General features: G+C 33.2%; 1 protein-coding gene across 2 annotated transcripts in view; it reads left to right on the forward strand.

The window, feature by feature from the left end:
• Positions 1-13,260, forward strand: part of LOC117113181 (uncharacterized protein C10orf67, mitochondrial-like) — a 30,845-nt gene extending 17,585 nt beyond the window's left edge. For both annotated transcript variants that reach the window (XM_033256460.1, XM_033256461.1), the window contains exons 11-16: positions 1-65; positions 1,613-1,700; positions 7,629-7,706; positions 8,153-8,258; positions 10,522-10,606; positions 12,113-13,260. The exon at positions 1-65 is cut by the window's left edge and continues 1 nt beyond it. In XM_033256460.1, the coding sequence (XP_033112351.1) occupies positions 1-65; positions 1,613-1,700; positions 7,629-7,706; positions 8,153-8,258; positions 10,522-10,606; positions 12,113-12,158 (468 nt within the window). In that variant the 3' untranslated portion in view covers positions 12,159-13,260. The remainder of the gene's footprint in view (positions 66-1,612; positions 1,701-7,628; positions 7,707-8,152; positions 8,259-10,521; positions 10,607-12,112) is intronic.
• The last annotated feature ends 1,237 nt before the right edge of the window (positions 13,261-14,497 follow it).

Below are 14,497 nucleotides of genomic sequence, written 5' to 3' on the forward strand. Positions count from 1 at the left end.
CTACAGAGGGAGCTAGCAAGGACAATTAAAAGCTGGGAGAAAAAGTTTACTATTCTACAGAAGAGGTAAGAAGTTTGCAAATAGTGTTTAGTCATTTGGCACAAGGTATATATTGAATGAGTATTAATTCTCATTTAGGACTGCATAATCTTATAGCATAGGTAGAAAGAGAGCAGCATAGCTTAGTTTGTTGATCTGACGAAGGTTCATGTGTTTCACCAAGCTCCTCTTCTTGGCTACGTTCATACACACCATCTAAGGGCTAGCAGGTTCCAGATTAATGACATACGCCCTCACCATTGCGTTCATATAAGATAATCCCTGATCCAATTATCAAGATGATGACGGTGGCATCACTGGTCTATAAGAAATAGGAAATGCATACCGTACCCGCGCGAATAAGCACCAGGGCGCTTTAAATATTTTTTGCCCTTTTTAAGGGACGCTTATGAAAACAAAGTGGAAATTGAGAGGGTGCTTATGGAAAGATATGAAAATTGAGGGGGTTCTTCTGGGAACTTGGAAAATTCAATGGGCGACTTTTTAATGGAAATAATTATATAAGGACATCCGAAAACCAAAGGTTATGAATGGTTCTGGTGCAGAAAACGTAATCGTCCAGAGAGCATGGCTCGTGACAAGAATTCTGTGAGTTTCAAAAGCAGATGAAATTAGGGGTGGTGGTGTTGTATAAGCTTGTTGGCCATCTGCCGATTGAGATTAGCAGGATCATTGCAAGGCTTCTTGCAAACTAACATGAAAACATGCTAAAGGTGCAAATGGTCGAGAAGTAGACAAATGTAAGAAGAGAAAAGTCCAGGGAGCTTTTATCTGTCCAGGATGAAATATCCTAATTTTGAAATTGACATAAGAAGAAAATGTGAATCCACTCTGCAACTGAAATCATGCCAACCACAATCTTAGCATTAGTTAGATTATCGTTTGCTAAAAAATTAATCACAAGATATACTGTTTAAAAAAATAATAATCACAGAGGGGCGCTTATTCAAACGGGGCCTCGCCTGTGTACGGTACATCTGATTGGTTAATGATAGAAATGAGGTCAACTTGCTAACTGATAGCGCACACTAACCGATAGTGTATCCAATTCCTTGGAATGATTAGAGCTAACCAATAGGGCGTTCTCACACATGCGCCAATGGTTAATGCGCCCCTGCCTTACCGCCTCTAGCTACAGGCTTAACATCGGCGTTGGTTCCAGCTGCTCCTTGCCCAAGGTTCGGTTGGTAGAACCAAGTCTTCGGACAAAGACTTAAAATGGAGGTCCAGTGTATACATCTGGCTCATGTGCACTTTAAAGAACCCAAGCTGCATCTTTCGGAAGAGTAGGTGGGTATCCCAATGTTATGGTTCTTTTCAGCCCCTGTCGTTGTGGAATGATGTGAACATGTATCTACCATGAAGCACCTATTTATGGCTGCTAGGTAGTCACGGACCATGGCCATACGCAATTCAGCACAATGACGCTGTAAGTTATGGGTTATTCTCCTACCTTTACCTTCTATTTATTTTTCCTTTTTTCTATCTGATTGCTTTTATACTTATGTACTCTCTTAACTTTATAATTTTTTGTTCTGTTTGTTGTTCTCAGTATGCACGCCATCAAAGATGAGAGTTACCTACGACAGACTCTTCAAAAACAGTCAGCAATGCTTCACCATGCTTCTGTACAGTATTCGGTAATAATAGTTTTTCACACACAGTATTATTATTATTATTATTTACTGGATACTGCTTCTGTAAAAACTTCCTAGAGCTGCAATCCATCCTTTTTTATTTGAATCCACTTTATCTTGTCATTTGCGAGCATCCTTAGCTCCCTTAGTCTACAGATTACAGATACTGTATTGATTATCACATTTGGAGAAACACTTCCACTGATTTATTATTTTGTGTTTATGTTTTGACTTTACCAATAGGCTGCCAAATACATGAGTCTTGAGCTGTAGTCTTAGACCTATATGTTTTCGTAAAAAAAAAAAATTGGTTTGAACATTGCCACCTTGTACATAGCTGATTTTGATGTGAAAGTATATTTTTTAGAATAACATATTCAAAATAATAATTAGACTAATAAATACAGTAAAACTCTTGGAACATCCCCAATCAGGGGACACCCTGTTAAGGGGATACTTTTCAGAGTGGAAATATATATTTCAGCACTAACGCCAACTCTATGATGTGAATTTTTAAACGGCCATACTGCTACTCTTATAGTATTAAGCAATCTTATCAATTTTAGCCCTTAACCATTGGATTTATTTATTTTTTTTCTTTTATTATGCAGTTGCTGTGTGTATTATTATTATTACTATTTTTGTTATTACTACAGTATTATTATTATTTGTTATTGTTGGAATTTTCCTAAATGGTGGCATATGTGTTAGTTGTTGATTTTCATTGGTGCACAGTTGGCGCGGTGACTTTGCGCAATTCCTGTTTGTGCTGCTGTAATTGCCGAAATGACTAGATGGGTCCGGTGCCACTGTACCAGTGTTTGAATTTTTCTCAAACTTGTTGAGCAGTTTCGTGTTTGAACACCATGATTATTCCTTGTCATTTAAGTTTCTGAATTGTCATGGCCTTGTGTAGATTTATTGTCTGAATGAAGTTTTTTGACTTGCTGCCATATGTTGGTTTGATAGATTGTTTATAAACAGTAGCATACATTCGGTGATGGGGTTGATTGATTGAGGTCATTGTTTATTTAGTCAGTAAATGTAATAATTGCGAATAGAATTTAATAGCCTTTTATTTGTTTATTTGGTAGACTACACCATTTTTCAAAGGATTTGATTTATTGTATATGTTAACATATCATACTAACATACTCACATAAGAATGTATAATACATACTCCCATCGTGTTGGGATTCAATATTTGACATTAATTATGTCAACATCAGGTAACATACTCATCACATCATTTTTCTCTCCTCTTCCCTTGTAATTTTCCTTTACTCCACCTCAAAAATGCTTGTGTGATTGTAAATTTCCTATCTATCAGGTTCATGTACATCGTGCCCGAGGCAGTACATCAAGCCTGCTCAGGGCTGGACGCTGCACGTCTTAAACTATGGTGTGGTGGACCTTTCATATTATTTCTCCATATTTCCACCCTTCCTGTTAAGCTCCTATAATTTTATCGGAGTCCAGACCCAGAACCAATACATTGATACATAAAAATAATGTCACTGAATATACTTCTGTTATCTGTTCTACATGACCTGATATAGTGTGATTTATTAATATTCATTCCATAATATGTAATACCCCGAACAAAAAAAAAGTGTCCTAATGGGAAAATCCAAGGGTGTATACCACTTGCTAATTTTTTTTTATCGTAGGTAAGTTGACCAAAAACTTATGAATTATTCATTAGAGTGTCTGAGGGCATTACTAGCACATGCGTAATTATTCATTAGAGTGTCTGAGGGCATTACTAGCACATGCGTAATATCACTTCGCTGAACCTACTGTATTTCGCTGCAGTCTTTCGACTGCAACCAAAACAAAGGAAAAAACAACCTGGTGATAACTGTTTACATACTGTAAATGTCTCTTCCTTTATCGTCCCTCCACGTAGGGGTTGGTTTTATGTGAACAGACACACCACATAAAGGAAAACGCTTACACTGCATTGCATGATATTGTCATTTAATCAATGACGATAAATAAAGTTTAGAAAAACAGTACAACAAATAGGACGGCACTTGACACATAAAATCAACTAAAATGCTGACCCTACAACAAATTATGCAAATTGTATTTTGACCATCTGGAACTAAAAAAGGGTTATCTAATAGCCTCATAGGCTATGCTTGGAGTTGCACTGGAATAAAAATACATAAGCATCAAATGTAATAACTAATACAGTATATATTTTGTAACATGAAATAGTAATAATTAAAAGTATATATGACAGTATGTGAAGACTGGGTGTCAGAAAGGGCAGACTCGTCGACTCAGACGATGGAGCACTCAGAAGATGAGTTAGAAACTATAACCTCGTCGACTCAGACGATGGAGCACTCAGAAGATGAGTTAGAAACTATAACACTCCATGCTTTTGTTCTGTATGGCGTCCTTACTTTAGTTTTTTTTTTTAATTTAAATTATATTAAGTCTGTATGTTATCCGCCCGTATCGTGTTCAATGCCTGGCAATCCTTTATTTTTATGTATATGAATAATGACAGACCCAAGTTCAGAGTTAAATAATTTACCCAAAAGTCACAGCTATCCAGCTCACCATAAGGATTCTTTAATATAAAGATTCTATGCCTGGTTTTTACGATTTAGGCTTACTAACTTTTTTCCAAAAATTAATAAGACTAATATAATAATGTTTCCACATATCATATAAGAATGATAAGAAGTTTAGATCAAATCAAATCAAATGAACATTTATTTCTTTCACAATATAACAATAAAAAATATATAATTTTTTAACAAATATCTAAGGTATTATATGTATATACACTATTTTAGTAAATATAATTTAAATTGAAAGAGGCATGTGCCCTGTAAGTAAAATTAATTGGAAACAAATTCCAATTAAAACTTGTGATGGGCTAGCCAGATAATATATTATAGTAATAAGTAAATATATAATAAAGAAGAACTAAAAAGACATATAAACATAGAGGAAGCACAATTAATTGATGTAAAAGATAAATCAATAAAAGACACGACTGACTAAGTATTAAATTAATTATAATTTGAAAGAAGGTATTTTTTTAATTTGTATGAGAAAAGTTTACTTGTGGAGGACAGTGTTATATTGTTAGGAAGATTGTTAAATAATTTAGTACCGCTGTAACGGATATTGTGTTGTATTTGAGTGAGTTTTGGTTGAGGTAAATGAAGTTCATGTGAGGCTTAAGAGTTAGGTTTAAAATTACAGGAAAAATTTGAGGGAAGGTTGGAATGTATATAATCATAAACAAAAATACATTGCTGGAGTTTGTTGATGTCGTGAATAGTTAAAAGATTGAGATCAGAAAATAAACAATGTGTATGGGCTAAACGTGGTGCATTATACACATCTAGATGTGTATAAGAGACAGCCTCTTCCCTTGTAATTTTCCTTCCCACACAATATTGCAATAGCTAATAAACGGAAGAATAAGAGAACAATAAATATTACGGAGAATATGTAAGGGTAAATATAAAGACAGACGATAAAGAATACCTATGTTTTTTGAAATTTTAGTTTCTGTTCCCTTTATATGAATTTTGAAGTTCAATTCCTGATCAATTTCAACTCCAAGAAATCTAGTATTTTTCACAAGGGGGATTATTTGGTCACCGATTATTATTGCCTCGGCCTTTAAAGTATGCAGTATTATACTATGTTAGGGCACATAGAAAAAAATTATTAGATTATCACTCTTTTTTAAAAATAAAAAAGTGATGAGGTCTTTTTTTTTAAAACCCAAACAATAGGATATTGCTTTTTTTATATAGAGAGGGAGGGACTGTTTTTATTTGGCAAGAATATTGTAAATATTGTATAAAAAGTAGTTTAATTTTATGGTTTTTTAAAAGAAAATATATTTCCAGTCGCAAAATTGCATTTGTTTCTTTATGCTGTTGAAAAAAATGATGTGGCAAAAACAATTTTTGTTTTTCCATCCCGAATCAATATTTCCCAAATTTTTGACATTGGCGGGAGTGATAATATAATAATTATTTTTATGTGCCCTTAACAAGTGTAGGCTATGGAGAGGAAAGCTAGGCTCAGGCTAGAAGTAGTATATAATATATGACCTATGCTAGGCCCTATTTATTTGTCCTGTTTACTGTATTTTAATGTAAGCTTGCTTATAATTTATTACAGCATATACCACAGAGGTAGGCCTACTACAGGAAGCATCACCTCCTCACACATGAATCCCACCGATAATCCAACCTTAGCTCCCCGCAACCTGAAAAAGCTGCAGTGAAATAAGTTCAGCGAAGTGAGATTGTGCATGCGCTAGTAATGCCTTCAGACACTAATGAATAATTCATGAATTTTTGCTCAACTTACCTACGGTAAAAAAATTCGCATACCACTTAGTCATGAAGCTAAAGTTGGTGGCATAGTTGAATAGTAATCGAAGGTTGTGAGTTACTGTATAATCTCGATAGGGATATATACTTTCTTAAATATTTTGACTTTTTAAGAAAACAGCATTCTTAGGTCAGTAATTACTATAAACACATTGCTATTAAATATACTAAAAAAATATATATATTAAATATATTAAAAAACTAAAAATTCTAGTTTACAATCTTGTTGGACTATCTGAGCATGGGCTGAGGAGGGTGTGCGGGCACCCTCTCTTCTCCCACAATGGCAGAAAATTAGTTCCACTAAGCAGGTTAAAATATTAACAATAACCAGTAAGTATTCATTGGAATAAGAATTTAGTTCCACATTCTTGGAGTTCCGCATTCTTATTTTTCATACCCACACAGATCAGAACCCGCCTACACCCTGCAATAGTTATTTACTTATTATGACCTTGCTTATTAGAGTACATACAGGAATCTGGTTAATGTTGTAAGCTCTAGTGTATCATAGCATACCCACCATTAGAAGAAGATTTATTAACTGTGATTTATTAATTTAATCCTATGGGTTAGATTTAGGAATTCTGAAGACATTGATCATAACAACATAGCTAGAAGACTACAAGCATGTCTTATTCTCATCGTAGCATAAAATAACCACAGATATTTATAAGGCATTATCAAGTAACCACTCCATTGGATGATTAATGCCTAAATTGCATAGAAAAGTAACTATAGTAAGGAACAATGCAGGGGTCCTGAAGTTGGAAGACGTCATTTATAAGAGATCTGTTTACACAATATTTCTTAGCATGTCTAATAATATTTTGCACTAACTTCCAGGAGACAAATAATAGTAAAGGAGTATCCCGCAAATTGCGGAAATATCCCAGAATATTGGGGGATGGGTTATTCTCCGGGAGATTTGTTCAGTTGCGTGAATGTCACCTCAATATTTCTGGGTACATTCCTGCAATTTGCGGGATACGTGACACCCCTGACAATGTAAAATAAACTCTCAGTCTACTCTCAATACAGTTCAATACAGTCTGTCAAGACAGAGTTAATCTTGGTTTTTGTTTTTATAAGAAATATACTAAAGTACAATGCCGCTTAAGATTGTGTCCACCAAATTACTATCTATTGAGCCACTAGACAGCTTTCCAAATACAAGTAACATAAGGGAACAAATGTAAATTACCAACCTCCTAGTTACACTAGCACTAAGACATGAATAAAAAAATTCTACAAATCAGCAGATTACAAAAATATTCCTTCCAATAGCTTAATATATATTATTATTTTTAATTATAATGATGCCAAGAAACTGTGAAATTAAGAATATACTTTTATTCTATATAAAATGACACAAATTACATGTACTTGGTTATATATCTGCATGCATAAAATATTTGAAATTGGCACATTAAAATTGTTTGTAGTTATTGTTATGTTTAACATCAAGTTTACAGTATCTCTTTTTTATTCTCTCTTTCTCAAATTCTGTAATCAGTTTTTTTTTGGGTTTTTTTTGGATTTTTTATTTTAGGCTGACACACCCATGGGTATTATACCAGCCCCTCAGCTTCCTCCAAACAGCCCAATGAAGGCACCAACATTTCCATTGGTAAGTTGTTTACTGTACATAGTCACTTGCCTGTATATAATGATTTGTCTACTTTCAAGAATTTTTATTGTAAATTTAACAGGCTAATTGTTTACGTAAGAATAATAAATTAATTTTTGTATATGTTCAGTGTACATTTATTCAGAAATTTCACAACAAATTACATATTACAAATAATAATACTTTACTTAATCATTATTATGCTTAATTATTATTAATTATTTTGTTGTCATTACACTTCATTATTCATTAATATAACTTAATTGTTAGACTAAATTATCATACTTTATTCTACAATATTTTAATGATATTATACATTTTTATTATTTGTATGTATATTTTATTATTATAAAGTAGGTATTCATTATACTTCGATTAGTATTCTTTGTATTATTATACTTTATTAACTATTTAATGCTCATTTTTTTCTTTTATTCTTTTATCAGCCTGGAATTGGTAGACAAGGTGCTAATAATAATGTGAGGGACTTCATGACACCATTCACAATGTCGCCCCCACCTGGCAGAGGTGTTGAACTTTTTGCTACTGGAGGTATGAAATGTATTGAAACTAAATGATAATTATTCTAATGATCAGTTATAAATTTTATTGTGATTTTCATTTCTTTTTTTTTTTTTTGCAGTGTAAAACATGTACCAATGTTTAAAAATTTGGCATCAGAATATAAAACAGTATAAGTACAGATGAACATGTACAAGGACCTAAAAATAATAAATGTTGTCATGTATAACAAGTTATATGGACATTTATGTGGCAAAGACAAACCAAACCACTCACTCCTTACAAAAAATCTGTTTAGTTATTGATACAGGGTAAAACAGTAAAATGAAGGAAAAAAACTATAAAAGAATCATTTAAATCCAAAATTTCGTTATGAAATTACAGGAGTTTAAACATGCACCTGTTTAAAGAACAGTATTTAAGAAATCAGCCTTTACAGTTTATTATTTCTCAGGCAGAGACCATCACCAAATCATGATGTTTTAACATAAAAAAAATGTGAAAATAACAACATAGCATGACATATATACATGTATCAATGTCAGTTTATAAAGAAATGTTTAGAATTCAAAATGTTGACATTCCAATATGTTTGGGCCATAACCTCCATTTGCGAAGAGTGACTGGTTTGGCTTGTCTTCACCACATATTTTATTCATTTCATTTAAATATTTAGAAAAAAAGAAACGCATCCTAAAAGCAACAATAAGTATTTATGGTTGTCGGGGAAAGTTGCATGTTGTGTATGGTTGACTCAAGATGATCTGGATGCCGTAGTTCATTGGTGCTCTCAGAATGAATTAAACATCAGTGTTAAGAAGTGTTCTGTTATGCGCCTAACTCGGTCACCTAATCATTCAACTAACTGTATTGAATATACCATTGGTTCTGAAATATCGCATCATGTTTTGTGTATGAAATAATTGGGGATTACCTTTAATTCAAAACTTGATTGGGGGACCACGTATTTTCAGTTAAGTCTAAAACAGCAAAAATTTTTAGATCCAATGATCCTTTTGTTATTACTAAACTGTATAACATATCAGTAGGCCAATTATGGAATATGCAGTTCCGGCTTGGTATCCAAAACCGGAAGGTCACCTACAAGCGTTAGAACAGACCCAACGGAGAATGACAAGAGCATGCTTTCCGGCCCGCAAGGGTGAACTATCCTATGTACAAAGACTTAAAATCCTACGTCTCACTTCAGATGAAAATCGATTTAAACATCTCTCTTTTTCTTTCATTTCAAAATCTTTCTATGGTATATTTTCCCTCGATATCTTTAAATACATTACTATCAACCCTAGACACTCATATAATAAGTTTATTCATGCTTATTCTTGTACTAATACTTTTAAGTTTTCTATATTTAATTCCTTTCCTCGTACATGGGTTTTTTTATTTATTATTTGCATAATTTTGTTTGGCTTAAGTGTAATGTGTTGTTCGTTATTGTTTTTCCTCTTATATTTGAGATTTTAATGCAATTATATATGTAAAATTTGATGTCATATCCTGTTATGGGCCACGTATGTTGCCGTTTGATTTTTGTCATATAAAAAAAAAAATAGTCAGGGCCGACCAAAAAAAAAACAAAAACATAAAATCATTTATTTTCTCATGTGAAAGGGTCAAATAACAATCAATTTTATACAAAATGTATTGAAACAATTCAAGTTTAACTGATGTAAAGACAATAACAATAACTGAAAATCTTTGATTTTAGTGGTGATAGAATTTGGCGGTGTTTTTGCACCGCAAGTTTAAAATGTTGTAAAGTAAACTAAATCCTTGCCGAGCCCTGTGGCGTATCTAGGGGAGGATGTGAGGGGGTACACCCCCCCAAACGTTACTCGCATCCTCCCCCCAGTCATCCCCCAAAAATCATGGTCATGTAGTTAAAAATCCCCTAAAATCACCATATTTTGCGAATTAGCGCCCCTCAACTGATCATCGAGCCCTTTCCCCCCCCATACGCAACCCCACTTCAAGGCTTCTAGATACGCCTCTGGCCGAGCCACTGAGCTCGTATGGGCTCCTTATCCCCAGTTTCAAGTAGAGTGAAGCGGATGAGAGTGTAATGCTTCCCCTGGGTCTGATGCTGATCCATAGTTACCCCAAGAAATTTACTGGTATCATTGGTACAGCTGGGTGCAGAAGCAATGTAGATAAAGTGCCTTGCTCAGGACACATGCGAAATACCCAGTGAAGGATTGAAATGTTGTACTACCATATTATTTTCTTTATACCAAGTTTTGACCTGATATAAACATATTTATTTTCTACATAGAGTCACAGATTCTAGACCCAGAAGATGATACTGACATTGAAGGAATGACAGGTATTTTACCATTACCTACACCCCCTCCACCAAAGTAAGTAACCTCAAGAGTTCCATAATAAAGGGAGACTTTTTTATTCCTTGTTTTCCATATTAATTTTTTTAAAGATTATCGGAGGAGGGCAGAATAAAAATTAAAATAAAATTTTGTTTACTTCTTTAGCAAATAGTTTTGCTAAAATCATCCAGACGGAGAAGAAAATAAAAATAAAATTTTATTGGTAAATGTAAAATAGGATGGTTAAATGCTTCAAATTTATATAATTAGGAATAAATATACATATTTTATCTTCTGTGATTTCAAGGCAGCGGAGGGTGGAATAAAAATAAAGAAAAACTTCTATGTTTTTCTGAAATTTCCAATTTTTCGTGGCGGCAGGTGTGCTAATTGACCAAAAATAAAATTTTATTTTTATTCGAAATCATCAATATTTGCAGTCGGCGGGTTCGCTAAACAAGGTATAAAAAAAGTCTCGCCTAAACTACAGCAATCACTTCATAATGTGCATCTCTGCCTTGTGCCAGTAATGGAAAAAAAATACACGTTTTTGACCTTTTCGCCCCAGAATTTCATCACCTTTTCCTTAAGCTGTGTAGCGCCACCAAGTTTTGTGATGATCAATGTATTAGTCTCTGCATAATTCTTAATAATGTGATATTTTCTGAATTTCCGTGACCTTAACCTTCCACCCCAAAATTTCATCACCTCTTCCTTAAACTATGTAGCACATCCAAGTTTTATGATGATCATTTCATAGTCTCTGCTTAATCCTTAATAATGTCATATTTTTTTTTATTTCTGTGACCTTAAAGTCCCATTATCGGCAAAATTTCAGTTGTTAAGAAAAATCTGATTTTTATATATGTTATGAAGATTTATAATTATAAAACGAAATTGATAGTTTAACTGAATTTAGACATCCCTAAACATGAAAAAAATGTAAAGTAAGAAATTTGATTTTTTGTGTTTCACACGAAAAACAAACGCAGATATATTCTTTATGATTTATTTTTTATGATTTATTTTGCGATAGGTCTACGAAGAAATTATTAGGTACCAGAAACATTAACCTATCAACATTGCCTTAGTTAGTAAAAATAGACGATAAAATACATTGCTGTAAAGTGTCAAATTTCAATATAAAAGTTTAAAAACATTGAAAAACTTTCAAAAATTTTAAATTTTTTAAGATTTAAATAAATGAAAAAATTTTACCATAAAAAACAGCTTAAGCAAATACGTTTGGATTATGTTTAAAATTTTCCCTAATATTAAGTTATTTAAGATTTAATTATTTACTTTACTGTACTTTTCTTAAATTTTTTTTTCCTGGCATTTTTATTTTTATTGTTAAGCGCATTGAGACTTTAGCATAATGAGCTATATAAGCCATAATTTGTATTATTATGATTATTTATGTAAATTTTTAATTGTAGGTGATTTTTTTCAATGTTAATTATTCTAGATGGTTATTAAATATTATTTTAAATCTTTTCTACATGATTATTAAGTTTCAAGTTACATCTTCATTTCTTGTAGATGGCATAGTGAAAGTAGAACATCTTCCCAACAGGAAGTCTCTTGAAAGAAAGCAAGATCACTTGATATCAATTAGCCAATCAATGTGTCTTAACATCAACATACATCTTTTTAAGTGTTTCAACTGAGGATCGTCCAAGGTGGTTGTTCCCAAATGTTACCATCGATGACATTCAGGTTTTCAGAATGGCATTACATTTTCCACAGGAGGTTTCTTGAAAAAGGAATTGTCCAGGGAGCTTGTTCCCAACCGTTACAAAACAGTGACATCAACTTTTATCTTCAAGTTATGATTAATTTTTATTTATACTAGAATATAAAAGTAATTTTTGTAACAGTTGGGAACAAGTTTTACAGAAATGGCATGTGTGTAAAGAAGCCACTATATTAGTATTTTTTCCCCATTTAAATGGGTTTTTAAATCTATGGATTATTGTGTCTACTGCTTGCAGGAGCAGTAAGTTGTAAGCGTAAATCCAATTTGAGAGGAATGATATGATACCATTGCCCATAAGCTAAAGAAAGAAATGAAACATGTTTTAAAGAACTAAAAAGTCAACAATCTGTCAACAATCTCTTTCTTGTAGGCTTACTCTTATTCTTTACTTGGCAAAAAAGAAAGTACAATACAATGGTTAGTCCACAGTGAAAACAAACAAACAAATAGTGAGCAAAAGTTTCAATCAGAAACTTTACAATAATCGAGTCCCCCAATAAAAATTAGCCAACTCCTCCTCTCCCCAACAAAACCCCCTCCCCATATCAAGCAGTAGACATTATATTACTATCAGGGCGGCGCCAGGAATTCCCCAACGAGGGGTCTAATCTCCCCGACAAGGGATTCCACCCCCCCCCCCTCCTCTCCGATCGGGAAAAAAATCAATTTGTCGGGAAAAAATTTGATTTGTCGGGGAATTTTTTTAATTAAAAGATAATAAAATTTTGTGTTAATTATGGGATTCTTTAATTAAAAAGGATGTTGGGGGCACTAATCTACCTCTCGGAGGTACTAACTCCCTGTCAAAAGTACCAGCCCCCGTCGGGGAAGAGCTGGCGCACCACTGCAACCCATACAATCGTAAAAGAATACAGCACCTCGTACATACGATAACACTGCTCGCACTAAACAGTTTTTAATTCTTAAAATTTTGACAGCTTAGTAAGACATGCTTCAAATTGTACATTCGGCGCTCAAGATTTTCTCCGACGACCTTGCTGAAAATTCCCCAACGGGGGTCCAAGTGGGGGGGTTCAGAGGTCCATGACGGGGGTCCTTTTCCCCCCCTAGACCCTCTGCTGGTACCGCCCCTGATTACTACAGCGATTTATATTATCTCTTAAGTTTATCACAGAGTAGGAGTTCACAGTCAGGCATTCCAAAAACTTGGATTTGATATTTTTAAGTCCGAAACCAAACATTCATAGATAGAAAATGTATTTTTTATTATTATTATTTTTTATGCTATATATAATTGTTTTTAAGTGCTTTGGGGTTTTTTGATACATTTTTATTATTATTATTATTATTATTATCATCATCATCATAATCGGCATTCGTTAACAATTTTTGTATCACAGTGGAGTTGGCCATCTGGCGATTTGGCAACTTGGAATGGATCCTGTATATATAATAATTGTGAATAACTTCTTGTATATACGATTTTGATTATACTGATAAAATAAATTGTTTAGTCTTTTCAATCATTCATTTCTGGTTTATTTGTGAAAGATATGTTATTTCACATAGCAGTATAAAAACACTGAATTGCAGCAACTTACAAAAAATACTGTTCGACATAAAACACCATAACATACTTAATGAAACTGATGTAAAAAAAACTCGCACATTTGAACAAATTACAATAAGTAACCATTATAACTGCACACAAAAAGAATCATAAGTTATATAATAATTGATGAGATAATGTAATTAAATAAAAATTTTCAATAATTATTAATTTACAAAAAAGATAATTACCGTATTTATTTGAATAATCGCCCTGGGACATTTATTGTTTAGAAGGGTTTTATTTGAGGGAGGTGTTTTTCTGGTGTAAAATGGATCTCAAGTAAACGCCACTTAATTTCATTGTAAATGTAATTAACATTAATTAATGTCAAGTAAAATATTGCATAGTCTATTAGGACTGATGCCAGCTTTTAAAATGAAAGGCCAGAAGAAGTGGTCCAGCTGGTTCGTTTTTGGCCGAAACAATATTTCGCCAATCAGTATCTTTTGTATGCCTTCTGATGCAGCATTAAAAAAAAAAAAATTACAGTATGGCTTGACTTAAAGCTTAACTCTTAAGCATTGAAGTCCGGTTCTTCCCTCCATGTCTACATATGTCAGCACACACACCCACACGTAAAGGATATTTTAAGGAT

This window comes from Anneissia japonica, unplaced genomic scaffold (genome assembly GCF_011630105.1).
Source record: "Anneissia japonica isolate Jap-2015-1 unplaced genomic scaffold, ASM1163010v1 scaffold93_len1081246_cov171, whole genome shotgun sequence".
Classification (NCBI taxonomy): Eukaryota; Metazoa; Echinodermata; class Crinoidea; order Comatulida; family Comatulidae; genus Anneissia; species Anneissia japonica.